General features: G+C 41.0%; 1 protein-coding gene across 6 annotated transcripts in view; it reads right to left on the bottom strand.

The window, feature by feature from the left end:
* Positions 1-17,742, bottom strand: part of DOCK3 (dedicator of cytokinesis 3) — a 138,096-nt gene that overhangs the window by 97,964 nt on the left and 22,390 nt on the right. For all 6 annotated transcript variants that reach the window (XM_080996384.1, XM_080996383.1, XM_080996379.1 and 3 more), the window contains exons 4-7: positions 14,122-14,177; positions 13,051-13,147; positions 8,599-8,747; positions 1,374-1,458 (exon numbers count right to left, since the gene is read on the bottom strand). In XM_080996384.1, coding sequence (XP_080852510.1) covers positions 1,374-1,458; positions 8,599-8,747; positions 13,051-13,147; positions 14,122-14,177 — 387 coding nt within the window. The remainder of the gene's footprint in view (positions 1-1,373; positions 1,459-8,598; positions 8,748-13,050; positions 13,148-14,121; positions 14,178-17,742) is intronic.

Genomic DNA, 17,742 nt, shown 5'->3' with positions numbered 1-17,742 from the left:
CGCTCTGCAGAGCGGAGCGATGAGCCCGGCCTATCGCAGGCAGGGCAAGCAGCAGCGAAAGCGGAGAGAGCGAGGCCCAGAGGGAGGAGTCTCCGGCAACGCCATCGACGGCCCTGCCGCAGCTCCGTGTTCTGGAGCCCTCCGGCTGCCGGCTGCCTTTATTTTGCTGCAGGAGCCTCCTCTGCACCGGGATCCTCGCGCACTCCCTCCGTCTCTCCATGCCTTTTAGGTGAGTGGCATGCTCGGGCTGACTTTGGACGACCCACAGCGGGGCTTCCCTCGGCCGCGCGACCGGATCTCGCCTTTGCGGTCACTTTGACAGGCTATGGCGCCAGCCTCGGTTCGGGGGCACCGGCTGCTGGCAAATGGGTGCCCCCTTCTTCCCTTGACAGGGATCATCTCCCCCCGCTTCCTCGGAGATGGGCAGGCAAAACTTTTCATGCCCCCCCCGCCCAGTCTGCCGTCCTCGGGATCTAGCGGTCGCCGCGCGCGCTAAGAGCGCAGACGGGGAAATCCCACCCTGAGCCGGGTGTCGCCGCCAGGTCCCCTCCCAGTTCTAAGGCTGAAGCCTAGGAACTTTTCGAAGCGGCGCGGGGCAGCATCACCACCGGCTGTGTTTCCGGACGCTAATAATGTATTGATTGCTATTACTATTAGATTCCCCGCTGCCCCATAGATAGATTGGCGGTGAAAGCGGTTTGCGCGCGGCGCGGATCAAGCCCTTCTTCTTGCGAAGCAAGCCCATAGGGAAAATCGTCGTACGAAGCAACGCAAAAACGGAAAACCCTTTCGTCTAGTGGGTTTTTCGTTTTGCAAGGCATTCGTCTTGCGGGGCACCACTGTACTTCTAAACATTGATATTCCATCTAGCTATCAGGATTATTAGCCACTGACCAATCTGTCCATCCTTTCCAAAAGTGGAGAGAATAACCAAGGCATTGTATCCACATTTCCAGATTGCAGAAAAGCTTAATTAGTGCACCATCCCTCATCCCTTGCAACAAACACTAAGACATTCTTCTGAAACCCAGCAACATAGAACAATTGCTGCAATTCTATGGGAACTTACCTAGGAACATGCGACACAATTCTCAACTTAATCCAACACAACATTAATACACGGATGTGTAGGAGAAGCCAAATCCCTTTCAAATCCATAGGACATGCCCAGCTATGTGCAAAAATAAATGATGGCAGGCTCCCACAATATAAGCTCAATCAGTGGTGCCTCTTAATCTCAGGGATGTGGGTTCGAGCTCCATGTTGGGCAAAAAGAATTCAGCACTGCAGGGAACTGGAAAAAAGGGCCTGCTCTTGTGCTGCTACCTTCTGGACCTCTCATCCTCATCCTATCAAAGAATAAGGCATCTTACCATCTTGTATAGATCAGATACACTTATCTGATCTGAATCCACCACCTCAAAGTCCTTTCGTGGGACAAGATCCAAGCCCAAATGCCTGTGAAGGGGGAAAAATGTGATAATCATCAATAAAATGTATTCTATTTATGTAGTATATGTAACTACTTGGGAACTGAAAATAAGGCACATGCTTAAAACTATGCAAACCTTAATGCCCCCGATACAATTACAGTGGTACCTCGAGTTACAAACGCCTCAGGTTACAAATGCTTCAGGTTACAAACTCCGCTAACCTGGAAGAGTTACCTCGAGTTGAGAACTTTGCCCCCGGATGAGAACGGAAATCGTGTGCTGGCGGTGCAGCAGCAGCAAGAGGCCCCATTAGCGAAAGCACGCCTCTAGTTAAGAACAATTTCAGGTTAAGAACGGACCTCCGGAACAAATTAAGTTCGTAGCTAGAGGTACCACCGTATTACAGATATACCTTTCATAACATTCATAATATAGCATCAGCATTATGGGTCTTGTTGCAGCTAATGGCTAGTCAGACAGAGTGGATATTCTAAAACTTTGGCCTCACACAGATGATTTGGCTTGACTCCCATATATGTGGCTGCAGAGAGGCGACATTTCATAGCATCAAAAGCACCAAAGGAAAGTTTGTACTGGACGCACTTGGTTCAAGAACTCGATCAGAGAAGCAAAGCGTAGGATGGAGAAAACCCCTGTTGTGATGTAGTTGTAGCCAATGATTTCTGTATCAGTAAAAATAAGTGACATTTCTGAGGCAGGCCTAGGCTGGACAAGGGAACAATGCTTGTCTAATATGGACTAGGGTGGTGAAAATCTGAGATAACATTCGTATGTTAGGAGCCTGTACCACTTTCGTAGTAGTCTCACCTGGCAGGGTCTAGAGCTGTGAGTCTGGAGTCAGAACATCTGAAGTGTAAGGTGATCTGTTACATGCCATACACTTTTTATGTGGCTGATCCAATGGTGCATCACAATAACAGACCCTTATGTCCTCTGAGCATTCAGAATTGGAATGCTTTCAACCCAGTACCTCTGAAATGGAGGCTTGAAAGGGACTTACGGTAGATCATTACTGAAATGGGTATAGCTGGAGTAGGGCTTGCTGGAAGCACCCATCTCAATTAAAGTGCAGTTCAAGAGGGAGAAGAAAACTTGGACACAGAAAGCTTGTTCCCACAGGATGCACATAATGAGCATCCTGACTATAGAGAGCTTCTTGATGATTTTTTTGGAAGTGAACACAGAAGCAAGAAGGCATGGGATCTACTCATTTGGGCATGTGAGTTAGGTATAAACTGTATTCTTTACAGTCAACAACTTGAAGGCTTAAATTTTAGAATGGTTCAAATGTTTCTAGACTACATCTAATTTGTGTGCCTCCAAAGAATAACACCGAGGCAAAGGCAGGATATTTTTAATATTATTTTGATCACTTCTTATCCATTTATTATAATTAAATTTCTATACCATCCTTCATCTGAGAATCACAAGGTGGTTTACAATACAAAAACACAAAAATACACAACATAGTAACAAACAAAAACAATAACAGCACACAATTTAAAATACCATAAATTGTTTAATTATCCATCAATTTACGACATGCATAGGTTTTTCCCCTGAAGAGTAGAAGGGGGACATTATTGTTCTCATAAAAATAGTATTGCACTTCTCATACTTTTAAAGTCTTTTGGAGTTGTCAATATCAGTATGCAAATGATTTCCTCAGTTTAATAGCATTCATCACAATCACTACAAATGGACTCTGTAACAGTTACCTTTGAACCTTATCCGATATGCTAAATTTAGTTAAAATCCCCTAACACCATGGATTTTCAGCTCAAAGGATTCTCATTCACTAATGCTATGTTAATCCTTCATACTAACTGCCCCCAAGCTACCTGTATGTCATGTCAAAGCAAATGAATAAATGTTCAGCAGCAACAAATACAGACTGCCATAAAGTCAACAGGACCTCCTTTCTTGGGAGATTTTCAAGGAAAAGCAAGAGTAGCATCTGCAGAAGATGTCTTATAGCAGACTACTGAACTAGCTACCTTCTTTGACCCTATCTATATTTTCCTACTGGCTCATTTGGCACGGTCTTGAAGACAAAATTCTGTTACATAAAAATTTGATTATATTAATTTTATTTACTCAAGGACTAGTTGCTTAATATGTATGATGGCACTCCATATTCAAAATAAATGATTTTCCTCTCAATCCTTCCAACCAATCTAATTTAAATCCTTCTGCAACTCTTTTCAGCTCTAATTTTACAGTAAAACCTTTGCTCCAGAGAGTTCCCTGCTGTATTTTCAGAAAATGTATACAAAAGTACTCTACATTCTACAGAACAAGGCCATTTTTTCCAGCTTAAAATATCCTATATTTAGAATACATTCTTACTGAACAAAACATTAAAAGCCACTATGCAAAGCAAGAGACAAACATGGTTTCACACTTTACTCTCTCCCCCAGAAAGATTACTTAGCATTTTTTATTAAGGTATTTGTGACATTCAGTTACTTGACTAGCAATTATATCCATTTCAAAAGAAGCAGAGAATGTAACAAACAAGTGCAAGATTTAAAAAATAATCACTTCTTATGCACCAATTTTACAACTCAATTAGTGACGGGCAAGTGCATCTACTCTCAGCTCAGAAGTTGCTCTAAAGAAAAAAAAGTATTTTCCAAGAGTACAGGCAGCAACCATTTTGCGTGGAAGTTCAGTTCCTGGCCCCCGCACATGTTGGCAGAGCATGCATTAAACCCACCTCGCCCTGTCATGCCCTGTTACACCCTCCTGCAGGTCCAAAAGGACCCATGTGCACCAGCAGTCATGCATCAATTGGACACACACAAAATGGTTGCCGCCTGTACTGTGCATACCCAAAATGCTTGAACTTGTGCACTGATTTCTGTTCAACACTTTGAAGATTGCCCTGTGGTGGGAATGGGAAACCTGTGGCCTTCCAGATGTTGTTGGGATCAAACTATCAGCCTCAGTTGGTATAGCCAATGTTCAGGGGTGATGAGAGTTCTCATCCCATAACACCTGGAGGGACACAGGTTCCCCATTTCTGGCCTATGGTGCCCCATAGGAATCCATCACGTCCCTCATGTTATCACTATCAGTAGAACCACGTTTATGTCCTCTTCCTTATACCAGTTTCCAAAGGCTCTTCTCTTTTACCATTTGCCCTGCCAACCTATTTGTTTTAACTCTTGTTCCCCCCTAATTTTTTTCTCTGCCATTTTCCAATCTCTTTTTACTTTTTAGCTTGTGGTTTTATAGAATTTCTTATTTTATTTGTTGTAAGCTGCCCGGAGATTTTAATGCAAAAAGCTGTGTTTAAAACAGTGTTTATGTTTTAAATAATTACTGAAACGCGTAATTAAATCAAATGCAACCAAGAAAAACTACTTCCACATAATGAGGATAAGCTCAAAATCCCAGTGAAATGCATAGGTTTGAAATCCTTAGCTATATATAATTAAAATTCTTTAAATTTTGGTACGTTTTAAGCACGCTAAAGTTCTAGATTCCATTTATTTGCCCCACTCCAGGCTTACATTTTTACACAAACACACAGAGAGAAGAAACTCTAATGCAAACAGCAGCAGTACATGGACTGTCACCTCCAATGGTTGTAGCTACACACACAGTTTCCCATCAGAGAATTGGTGCTGTCAGCTTTGACAGGGCTGATCTATTTGGTCGGGGGGAGACTGAATTTAGACCTCTCCCCTGCACACAGCTAATCAGTGCTTAGTTACGCAGTTTGCTATGGCACAACATAATCTTTCTGGATTGTGGTCAAGTTGGTTGTTTTTTTAATCAAAGTACCCACTTCTCTCAGTCATGCCTCCAAAGAGAGATGCTATAAATTATTCACCTAGGCCTGTTTTATAATATTTTTATAACAAACTCTAACAGCTCTGGCAGAAGACTGTAAGAATAGTAGGAGTTTAGCTACGCTACAATGGAAAACAAAATCACTTGGTATAATTTTGTCAATTTATTTCTCAGAAGCCTTGTTCTTTTAGCTGAGGGGAAGACAACATCTAGACCAGCACCCTTGTCACATTTCATTTCATTTCATTTCAGTTTTGTGCCTTGCTGTCAGGGTTCTTCTTTTTGTATTTCCCCCCTTCACTTTCTTATCCCAGAATATCAGAGTTTGGGTTTTAATAAACAAACAAGTAATAGTGAGTTGATGTACTTGTAGCCACACATACCCTCCAAAACAAAGCTAGGTGTTGTGAAGGAAGAACATGATGAGATAGGGGGCTTCAGAATCATAAAACAGCTAAGTTCACATTTTGCTTGAAAATAAATTAGCACAATAAATTTAAAAAGTCCCTAGAGATAATGACCATGTTAGCCCATATTACCAAACAGTTTAGTGCTTTGTGCAAGAACTGGAACAGGTCCAAGTTCTTCCCTCCTCCCCCACATGGCCAGGAGAAGCACTTTACCTGCATTACATATCTCTTTCCCTGGATCTCAACTTTCATGTTGTCCATGTTTATAACAAACTATGGCTAGTTTAGTAAGACACCTTCATAACTCATGGTCTGAATTTGGTTTGCTTTGAAACGGACGGGAGCAGGATAGTTCCACAACCAGCACATCAGACTGTGACTGTGGAAGTAATGCCCCCCACAAAGGGATGGTCCGAGGTCATCTTCCTCCCACTGGGAGAATACTGAGGAGGTTTCAGCACAAAGGCTCCCAATACCCACTGAAGACCTTCCTTGCTCCTGTCCTTCAAGCCCTAGTTGGCCTTGCTGAGCTCTAGTAAGAGGCAGGTAGCTGGATCCACCATAAGTCTCTGCCTGCTATATGCTGCTGCAAGCTCTGTAAGAAAGTTCCTAGTGGAAGAGTGAAGCCAGAATTTCTGAACAAGTCAGGCCCTGTGGACTAAGAGCATCAAACTTGCAGCGATAATGTTTAAAAATTTCGTGATATGGGTACATCCTCACATCTACGTACCATTGTCTTTAAATAATTGAGCTTTGATTTCTACACTGTTTGCCTATCAGTGAATATTATCAGCATCAAAATAATGTTACCAGTGATTATGGTAAAGTCCCAACAGAATTTGATAACAAATATAAAATGAATATTCATAGAGGGAGGAAAGGGCTATGTATGTCCACAATATAATATAAAACTACATAACATCACTTTAAATAAAAGCATGTAAAATGTTTGGCTAGAAATTGTTTTTAAAAACTATGAACACAGTGTCAATAAATTTTTTTTATAGTCATCACATCACACTGATAACCCAAAAATAAAATTTCAAATTTCTTGGTTATGAATGCAAGTTGATACTGTTTATTGGTCTTAAATATAATCATGGTTATGTACAGTGCTACCTCGGGTTACATACTCTTCAGGTTACATACGCTTCAGGTTACAGACTCCGCTAACCCAGAAATAGTACCTCAGGTTAAGAACTTTGCTTCAGGATGAGAACAGAAATTGTGCTCCGGCGGTGTGTCAGCAGCAGGAGGTCCCATTAGCTAAAGTGGTGCTTCAGGTTAAGAACAGTTTCAGGTTAAGAACAGACCTCCAGAACGAATTAAGTACTTAACCCGAGGTACCACTGTACATACTTTATAGATCAGCTGGAAAACTGTGGCATGTGTTTACCCTGGAAAAGTTTGTGTCACTACTGTTATTTAACAGCCCGGCTTCGGCTGGGGAGGGGGGATATAAATAAAAATTTATTATTATTATTATTATTATTATTATTATTATTATTATTAAACAAATTATTACTAAAAGCAGTTCACTTCACAGTGGCAAGAAGCAAGGCAATTAAGGTTGGCCCTCTGCCCATGCATGCCTTTCCTGACAGATTACACACATTGTGTTTTGAGAACTAACTGTGTTGGTGTAATATTTTCCAATGATCATGACTTCTTCGCAAACAGATGCTGCTTTGCTTCATTGACTTTGCACTGTAGACTGTTTTTCTCATACAGAGGTACCACACACTTTCCCACTAGCATCATAGTAGTGTCAGGGATACACACTGAGGCTTTTGACACTGTCAGAAATGCACCTGACACATGTTCTATGTCCCCACCACACCTAATGAATGCATGAAATATGGTTAACGTCTTTATTTTTCTTGGGTTCAAAGTGGTTGCAATTTCATGTGCTGCAATTTACCTATGATGTTTGCCAACAACAAATGATACTTGATGACAAACTCTGGAATGTGCTGCAAGTTGGAACACAATAATGTCAACTACATGTTGTCCTGACCATGGTGTTTTGTTGCCTGTTATTTGCTACATCTGGTCGATACAACATCAAATATGTTGTCAGCTTCATCATGCAAGCATGGCTCGAATGAATTTTGTCCTGTCTGCCAGGGGAGCATAGTACTTAGATGCTAAAGGTGCTGTATACCTGTTTGCCTTCTTTTTTTAGCTGATGCAACATATTTCACCAGAAGATGGAACAGATCAGCTTTATTTTCATTGTTCCATTCTGTGGTGACCTCCTACCCTCTCGGGTTCACGGGGGGGGGAGGAGGGGGGAGGGTATGTGTGGAGGGGGGAAATGATAGGTCTTAGAGCATCTTGTGTTTTTCACACAAAACAGAAAAAGTTTGCTCTGAGAAACAGTGGCAATACAGATAAGAGAAGAACATGTGTATGGCCATTTTGGGATAATTCCCTTTATATCCAGTTTCTCTGTTTCTTGTGATCATTTCTTATGTACCACACCAACCATTACACAAAACTATTTTAAAATTTGGGAAACATATTGTGTATGATAATATGAAAACCCAGGAATTCAGTAGATTATTATTAATAACAAAAATAGTAATTTATATGCTATATAATGACAAAATAGTCTTCTAAGTTGTTTACAAAGTATTAAAAAAAAGTTACACAAACCACTAGCATCAATAAGCACACTACCCTTTGCTGAGCTTACCATATATAATTATTTGCAATGGAAACACCAAAAATGAAACAGACTTTACCTTCATGCATCAATTTACATGTTTAGGATCAGGATAAAAAAATTTGAAATTTCACAATTCTTACTTGCATCATCTTTTCCTCCTTAAAATCCGTATTTGGCTGCCAGCAAGCACATTCCAAGCATTTTAAAGTTTCGGTCCATAAGAACCCTAAATGCTTTAAAACAAAATAGTACTCATACTTACTCATTACCCCAGTCCAAGCGTACAGTGAGGTGTCTCTTGACTTCTCGTACTTGGTCCTGGGTCAAATGACCAGATAGTAGCTGTCTGCGAAGATCAATCAGTTCATTCATCACATGCCGCAGTTTGTAAAAGAGATCTATCTTATGTTTCTGTAAAGGTTTCATTTGGGAGAGGGAGTGGGGGGAGAAAGAAAGAAAAATAAACACTTTAGTTGGGTGATTTAAAACCAACTATATTATATATACAGTAAATGTAAAACTTTTGAGTGCCTATGTGTTGCAGGAAAAACAATTAAGTCCAGAGGAGTAGATGCATTAGCCTGTCATGGGAGGTGGGGGTAGTATTGTGGAACTATAAACACTAACAGATTTATTGCAACATAAGTTTTTGTGTATTAGTCCACTTCATCAAATGCATGAAGTGTTAACGTAAGTCGGCAGATGCACAAGGAAAGAAACAATATTGCTATGTGCACCCCACTCTCTGAGTCGCGGGATACTCCAGTAGTGCCAGTGCTTATCCAGGGTTTGGTTTCCTTTGAAGGAAGGTCAATGGAGACTGTGGCATCTTTAGAATATATGGTTCCATTTATAGATATATACAACTAAAGCATAGGATGCAGCATTAACACTCCAACATCTTGCTTCCCCATTAGGTTTCCAGGTAAGCCCCAAGCTCACAGCTTTGGGTTCAGCACAGAGCATACATGTCGCGCTCTCTCCAGACTCCAGCATCAACCAATCTCCCCCTCTCTAAATTCTCTATGAATTCCCCTGGCCTATTGTTCTCCTTCCTAGGATGACACATCATCCAGCCAGGTGAGAGGAGTGGGGAAATGCTTACTCCTATTCCAGGAGAGCACCATCACTTAGTTGTTGCTATGGCAACATAGCTCACTCTTTGAGAAGCTGATGAGAGCACTTGGCCAGTCAGCTAAGACTGACTGGTTCAGCAGCAGCTTCTGTAAGATTTTAAACCTCACTGGATACAGAGAGAAATGCAAGCCTTGAACGGAATGACTTAGAATCATTGAATGACAAATGTCATTCACAGATTCCAGCTACACCCCCCCCCCAAAAAAACCCCCACCCTCTAGAAATATATATTGCACATACACAGAGAGAGACAGATCTAGGGATTATTGCAGGGAGGGAGAGAGATGGGGTCAAATGGCAATGAAATGCAACAAGTACAACAATTCTATATAAACATAAGCAAAGTGAGTGATCATTCTCTACAGTTATAAGGTAAAGGGACCCCTGACCATTAGGTCCAGTTGTGGCCGACTGGGGTTGCGGCGCTCATCTCGCTTTATTGGCCGAGGGAGCCAGTGTACAGCTTCCGGGTCATGTGGCCAGCATGACTAAGCCGCTTCTGGCGAACCAGAGCAGTGTACGGAAATGCCATTTACCTTCCCGCGGGAGTGGTACCTATTTATCTACTTGCACTTTGATGTGCTTTTGAACTGCTAGGTTGGCAGGAGCTGGGACCGAGCAACAGGAGCTCACCCCATCCAAGGGATTCGAACTGCCAACCTTCTGATCGGCAAGTCCGAGACTCTGTAGTTTAACCCACAGTGCCACCCACGTCCCTTCTCTACAGCTATAGTTGGTGATAAAACAATCATTCCAGCTTTGCTAAATAACACCTGTAGTAAGACAGGAAGCGGTTGTCTTTATTGGCGCCTAAACAGAATCAAACCTTGATTAATTATAATTCTGGAGTCCCCCTTTGCTGAAGAATGACAATTTTCAGGTCCGCAGTCCTGGGGGATTTATATGTTCTCCCTTTGTTTTCTGAATGTTGCCATTTCTAACGTTAGATTGTTTATTATTTTGTGTAGCAACTGGCCTGCTTTTCCTATGTAGAACACAGAAGGGCATTGTTGGCAGGTGACAGCATATATCATAATGGAAGATGAGCAAGCAAATGAGCTCCTGATGCACTGGCTGGCGCCAAATGTTCTCGGAGCAGCCCTGCTTGTGTAGACATGGGGAAAGATTTGGCATCTGAGTTTACTGCAACCTCTGGTCCCTGCTATTGTGCTTTAGTAAAAGTGGTTATTCCAGGTTAGGGGTCTATCTGTAAGCAAAGGCAGATCTACTACACAAGATCAGGGACCAGGATGGGCTGTAGAGCACTGATGTTATGTAAGGAGTGGCTTTTTTGCGGAACACTGTAGGTCAGGGGTAAACAGATTTAGGCATGTTGGATCAACTTTGTTCTTTATTAGAACATCAGGATCCACTACTGAGAGACATACACTTAAAATTAAACAGGGTGCACATTCTGGATGTAGAATTTTTATTCAGCATCAGAAATGTCCTGTGACTGCAGTTCTTTGATACAAATTCTATTCCTTTGCTCATTTCACCTAATTTAGGTGAAAAAAGCCATTTTGTTGCTACTGTTGCAATTGGGAGTCAATTTACTGCAGATCACTCAGAGAGATCTACCAGTAGATCCCTATCCACCCCCTGCTAATTCTTGCTGTAGGTGACAAATACAAACCCAGAATATAAAGTGACTATTTATGACCTACAACTCCCCGTAACAACAACCAGTCTTTACAACATAATGCACTGCATTTTTAATTTGTTCCTTGGCTTGTTTTGTGGTTGCCATATAAGGTAGATGAAACACTTTCCACAGTGTGAAAGAGAAAGAAAGTTAATGTTGCCATGCAAAATGTCACTCATCTGGTAGCAAGGGCTGTGTAACACTCACTTCTAGGCAAATAACAGATCTCTCATCCTTTATTAATTTCTACGTTGCCACAAGCAATGAATTTTGACATCTTTTAATATCACTGCAGGGGCTGACCTCTGTAAAAGGAGTGTAACTGGTATATTTCAACAGAAATTTATTAAGCTCCTGAAACAATTTTATTTTGCCACATCAAATAAAAACAAAACCTATCAATGTGAGGGAACACTATGACAGTTGGTTTTTCCCATTTGTTGTGGAGGAAACAAGTTATTCAGTCATTGTTTTAGAGGAAAGCAGGAAATTGCCATGGGCTAAGTACATGATTTGTATGTGTGTGTGTGTGTGCGCGCGCGCTAAAGCCCTTCAACAGCTTTGGTGCAATTCAACATGGAACAAACATGTGACGTAATCCTGCACCCTCTCCACTCCTTTACCTGGCTAATTATCTTTACAATGATCTAAAAGCAGCAGGCCTCCTTGCTTCTTCCCAGGCCCAGAAGAGAGCACAAGAAGCCTGGAATTTCAGGAGAAAAGCTCTGTTTTGATAATCAGTAGTCATTTCTTCCAAGTTTCAGTATTACATTTGTTCTATGTATGAGCCAGGGATAGCCGGTTATGGTGCCCTCTGTTATGTTGCTGGACTTCCATCATCTCTGCCCATTGGTCATGCTGGCTGAGAAAACAGCTTAAAGACTGCACAATTCACAAGCCATTTTCCTAATGTCAGTGTTATTTGTACATAATGTTGAAACCTCATCTTTTCGAAGAATTTAAAACAACATATATGTGACTCCTAGGATAATCTCATACCCAGGTACTGATGTGGCCTAGATTGACCTAGATTCAGAGATGGAGCTATTACAGGACCCTTCTGTGGTCCATGAGAATAGCCTTAAGGTGTATGATATAGATTCCCCTCCTTCTCTTCCTCCCTAATTTTAGCCAGTAAACAAGGAAGTAGGAATGCAGCAAAAAGCACTCCTTTTTTCCCATTTTCTAAAAACAAGCAAACCAGTAATAAATGAAAGCAAAACACAGCAACAAAAATGAAAAGTGTACTCCATCACACATGGTGTAAAATGTAACAATAAAAGGTTCAAAAAAGAAACATGACAAAATGTTTTAAAGAAGAAATATTTAAAGTAAAATTCCAGCTACAAGGCTTTCCTACAGCTATGATGAAAAAATGAGCTAGTAGTTACACAAGCTTGTTCGATTTCTAGAAAAGTCTTCCTATTACTAACATATATTTTATTTTGCATGTGTTTCATGAAATATGTAAAAAAAAAACTAGTTAAATAGTTATAGGATGAAAGAACATAAAAACTGCAATCTTAAATGAGAAGTTTTTATCATTCAAATCTGGCTTCGTGCAAATCTGTAACTAAAAATATCATCAAATATTAAGGCATCAAATAATTAGCAAGCCAAGAAGAGTTGTTCACCGGTGGAGACATTCACTTTGCCAACCAGCCTACGAATACAGACCAAGGCCCCAGCTCTTATTATTTATTAAATTTGTGTCCCTTCCTACACAAAACTCTCAAAGCAAATAACAGCAACAATGAACACAAAACAAATACAATAATACAAATAAATCTGTTAAAAAAACAATACACTAAAAGCTCACCCACACAAAATACTAGCACAAGGCCCAGTGTGAAATGCATACAGCCCTTGACTTGGCAGCTGGTCGGTAAGTTTTATTTATACGTATTATTATACCTATTTCAATTCACTTACCACATATAACTGTTTCCAGAGGACAGCCCATTCCTGGAGTGTTGCTGTAACTTCAGTGATAACAGAATCTTCAAGTGGAACAACTGTTTCATACTGCCTGTAAATTTAACCAAAGCTCCCATGAAACTATTGTAAAGATTATAAGACACTTTGAAAAATTATTACTTCCACCTTCTCCTGGTTTTAAAGGAGTACTCACAGTTATTCACATTGCACTAAATTGGATCCAGACTAAAAAATTAGTTGCATTCAGTTATTACTGAAATCAGTGAGACTTAGTTCATCATTAACTTGTCCCATGGATTTCAATGGATCCAAGTTCACCTAATGTAGGGCGCAATCCAAGTCTGCTTGGTACCAGTGTCCCTGTGCCCAGCTGTGCTGGCCTCTGCTGGCCTATCCCTGCAAACTGATGCTGGTGTCGCCTTGCCAGCACAGATTTCAATATTCTGCCTGCTGAATGGGTGGACAGAAATGCTTTCAGAGGGATTCCTGTAGGGGCCGTCAGCAGGAAGTCCTGAAATGGGGTATTCCTGAAGCAGGAAGGAGGTAAGCAGGTCCAGGAGCCCTTGGACCCTGAGCCGGTCCCTCTGCCATCATGCAATAGCATCAGGCCAGAGCTAGGCTTGATCAATCCACCTGCTGCTTGCCACCCAATCCACCTTCTGCCTCAGTCAGTGTTTTATTTTTATCTGCTGCTTAGTGGGTGGGAGTATCATGTGGTTTATTGTTAGTGTGCTGGCAAAGTTTTCTATCACTGTTTATGCAGGAACTGGTTTTTGTTTTGATTTTTAAATATATATTGTATGGTATGTTAATGTTTTATATGAATTCTTCTTCCTATTCTTTTTTATGGTATAATTTATTTATGTTTACGACTTTCAGTGCAAGTTACTTGAAGATCTTTTAAAGTGGCAAGCAACAAGTTTAATAATAAGCAAATAAATTTAATTAATTTTAACTGCAGAGCACATTTAATAATTGCAGTGAAAACCTGCTCATTTATCAGGATTGTATCTAATTGTGGGTTGTGGGTATCACAATTTATTGATCATCAGGAAGCATACTCACCCTCTGTTGCTGACAACCGCCTTTTTCAGGTGAATATAATTAATAGGAAAGATCCCCTACAAGAAAACAACAACATTCTACTTAACTGGAAAAGTAAAGGAAGTGCAATTTAACATAACCTACTCAAGTAACAATTTGCTACAGAAAATATGGAATCATTAACAACTTTCAAAAATAATATCACTTTTGAATCAAACATGAAACTTATAATAATTCCTGGAAAGTTGCAAAACACAATTGCACATGTTTACTCTGCCCAAAATGGTCATGTTCAGTACGCAGACCTCTTTAATAGTGTGCCGGTGGAAGTACAAGCCTTAGTTATTAACAAATATATACTGTAAACATAAATGTCCTGTCCAGCAAGGGGGTCATTCCGTATCAAGCGATTCAATTTTTAATGATCTTTTTACCTCATGTCGTCCAATTTTCTTAAAATTTTGTATGCTTGTTGAACAACCAAAACTAAGTTAAAATCTAAAAATTACTTTGAAATTTCAAAAAGTTGACAATTTTGGCCTTGCACAAAAATAGTAAAAGTTCAGTCCAGAATTGAGATATTTCAAATCTAAAATTACCAATCTCTTCAGAACTTCATGGGCTTTAATATGATATGGCACAAGATGGACTTACTTTAAATTATAAAGATAAGTTATAAAATTTAAAATTTCCAAAAGTGATTTTTAAAATATGATAAAATTTCCCCCAAAAAGTATTATTTCATATTTTTAAGAGTTTCCTGAAAAATTTCATCTTGGGATCTCAATAAGATCACATTTAAAAAACATATTTTGTACATACATGTCTGCCTTATTGGATTCTATTTAGGATAAACGGGTCTTCCAGGAATAAAATATAACAGATTAAAGGTAAAGGTAAAAGGTAAAGGACCCCTGGACAGTTAGGTCCAGTCAAATTCAACTATGGGGTACGGAGCCCATCTCTGCTTTCAGGCCAAGGGAGCCGGCATTGGTCCACAGACAGCTGTTCCGGGTCATGCGGCCAGCATGACTAAACCGCTTCTGGCGCATGGAACACCATGATGAGTGTCAGAGAGCATGGAAACGCCACAGTGGTACCTATTTATCTACTCGTGCTGGTATGCTTTCGAACTGTTAAGTTGGCAGGAGCTGGGACAAAGCAAAGGGAGCTCACGCCATCACGCAGATTTTAATTGCCGACCTTACGATCGGCAAGCCCAAGACGCTCAGTGATTTAGACCACAGCACCACCCAAGACTCCAAACCATAATATCAGTTACTTCAGGCATTTCTTTAAAAAGTTATTCAATTATATGCAAAGCTGCAATACTTATCTGGCCAAGTTGCTGCCCTACATATTTCCACAAGGACAGTTCTTTTTCAGAAAGGTGAGCCATGATTTCCCCTGGAATCCCCTGACTTGAACATGGCTTTGTAAGCTTCACTAATGCACTCCCACAACTATCTAGCTATGGATGAGCTAAAGGCCTTTGACCCTTAAGAAACGCATGCAACTTTGGACTTCCTAGTGGCTACTGTTTTATCCATGTAAAAATGAAACCCCCTGCAGAGATTTACTTCATGCCATACTTTCTCCTAAGTAGGTACAGTGGTACCTCGGGTTAAGTACTTAATTCGTTCTGGAGGTCCGTTCTTAACCTGAAACTGTTCTTAACCTGAAGCACCATTTTAGCTAATGGTGCCTCCTGCTGCCGCTGCACCACCGCTGCACGATTTCTGTACTCATCCTGAAGTAAAGTTCTTAACCCGAGGTAATATTTCTGCATTAGTGGAGTCTGTAACCTGAAGTGTATGTAACCTGAAGCTTATGTAACCCGAGGTACCACTGTATTGAGTTGGAGCAAACAAGAGTATGACTTCCTAAGACTGAAATATTTCTGGCATGAAAAATGTAGAATCACCTTATCTTTTTTAAAAGAAACAACAACAACAAACCCCCACAGAGGTCAGGAAGTGACCCCAACTCGGACACTCTCCTGCCAGACCACAAAGAAAATAGTCTTTGGTGTAAGTTCCAATGGGGAGACTGTAGCCATGGGTTCAATGGGAGGCCCCAGTGGGGCACTTATGACCCAGTTCAAGTTCCAGTTAGGGGGAAAGTGGACTGGTGAATAAAGCAGTGCAACTCCTTTAAAAAACCTATATATGTAAAGGTGGTAAGAAACAGAATCATCCTCACTGGAGCCCAAAACAGGGTGTTCAGTGGCTGTCTTCCTCTTCAAGGCACTTGTACTGAAGTCCTCATTAACACAGTCCTGTAAAAACTCTAAGAAAAAATGTCCTCTAGCTTCATAGTCCACCTCTATCATTGCTATCCATGTGCCTCCACAGACTTGGTTCATCAACTCCCTTTATGAAGCAAGCAAGATTTCCAATATCCCCTTGAGATATCTGCACTGCCTTAGCTACAGCTTCTCAACCTTCAGCTAACTAGATGTTCTGCAGATCTAGACGTAAGACTTGGATACTGGGCTAGCAGATCCTTACTGGCTGTAACCTCCAATGCTTTTTTTCACAGGCATCTCCAGCAGTTCTAGGAACCACATCCTCCTTTGACACTGCTATCAGGATGGTGTCTGTTCCTTGATGCTTGATCTGTTTGGGCACATCTACAATAGCTTGTTGAATAGCTTTTTTAAAAGACATGAAAATATATATTAAGCATTTTCCTTAAAAGACATGAAAATATATATTAAGCATTTTGCCTCCAGTGCATTTTTGTCTTCAGTTTCCAGTCACTGCCATCTTGAAATGAACCTCTTGCCTGAATGGCTCACAAATAGATCTGTCATTGATTTCTTGAATTGTCTTAAAAGGTCAGTGGGTACAGAGTCTGCTCCAAGTCCCAAATGGTCAACCATCTCAGCTCTTCTTCTTCACCTCAAATCCATGACATAAGCAGGAAAGCATGGTCTGAATGTCATTTAGACTTTGGCTCCTGGACTTGGAATGCATCTGGATGTTGTCCAAAGACTCCTTTCATCTTCAAAATGAACCGTCTTGCTGACCAGCACTTTGGTGAAAAGCCTGGCAACTGCACTTAAGGACTTATCAAAGGACTCCGGAAAAAGAACAACAAAGGGTTGCCTGATCCCTGAGGAAAACTACATTGACAGTATCAGGCTTCTCCTCCTTGGTATCAGTCTGTGGTTAGCTGTAAGGTCTTGACTTTCTTGCAGATAAGTCTGGTGAAAAAGTTCTTGCTTTTGTTTCAGTTGTTCCCCTTTCTCTTCTGAGAGCTCTCCCTTCTCCATGTGGGAAGTCTCACAGGTGATGGACCTAACCAAGGAGGCAGACTAGGGAGGAACCAAGACCCCTAGAATGCCCCACTGCCAAACCAGAGGAAGGAGGAATAACCTGAATACAGGTTCCCATTTTAGCCTACTCATCAGAAATCCAAGGAAGCAGCTCCTTAGGAGACTTCCAAGTGTTCTTGTGTCTACAACAGCTGGAACTGGAATAAGAGCTATCTACAGTATCTGAGGCCAAAGCTGAGCTGAGGAACCTGTACTTCCTCTGGAGACAAGCCCCTGGAGCGGTTGAGTGCCTTTCCTCCCATTTATTACTTCCTGCAGGGGCAGATTTTGGTAATCTTTGGTAATATGATGCCCTGAGTGAG

This window comes from Podarcis pityusensis (assembly GCF_964106645.2).
Source record: "Podarcis pityusensis genome assembly, chromosome: 2".
Lineage (NCBI taxonomy): Eukaryota > Metazoa > Chordata > Lepidosauria > Squamata > Lacertidae > Podarcis > Podarcis pityusensis.
This window is presented reverse-complemented; position numbering and strand designations above follow the sequence as displayed.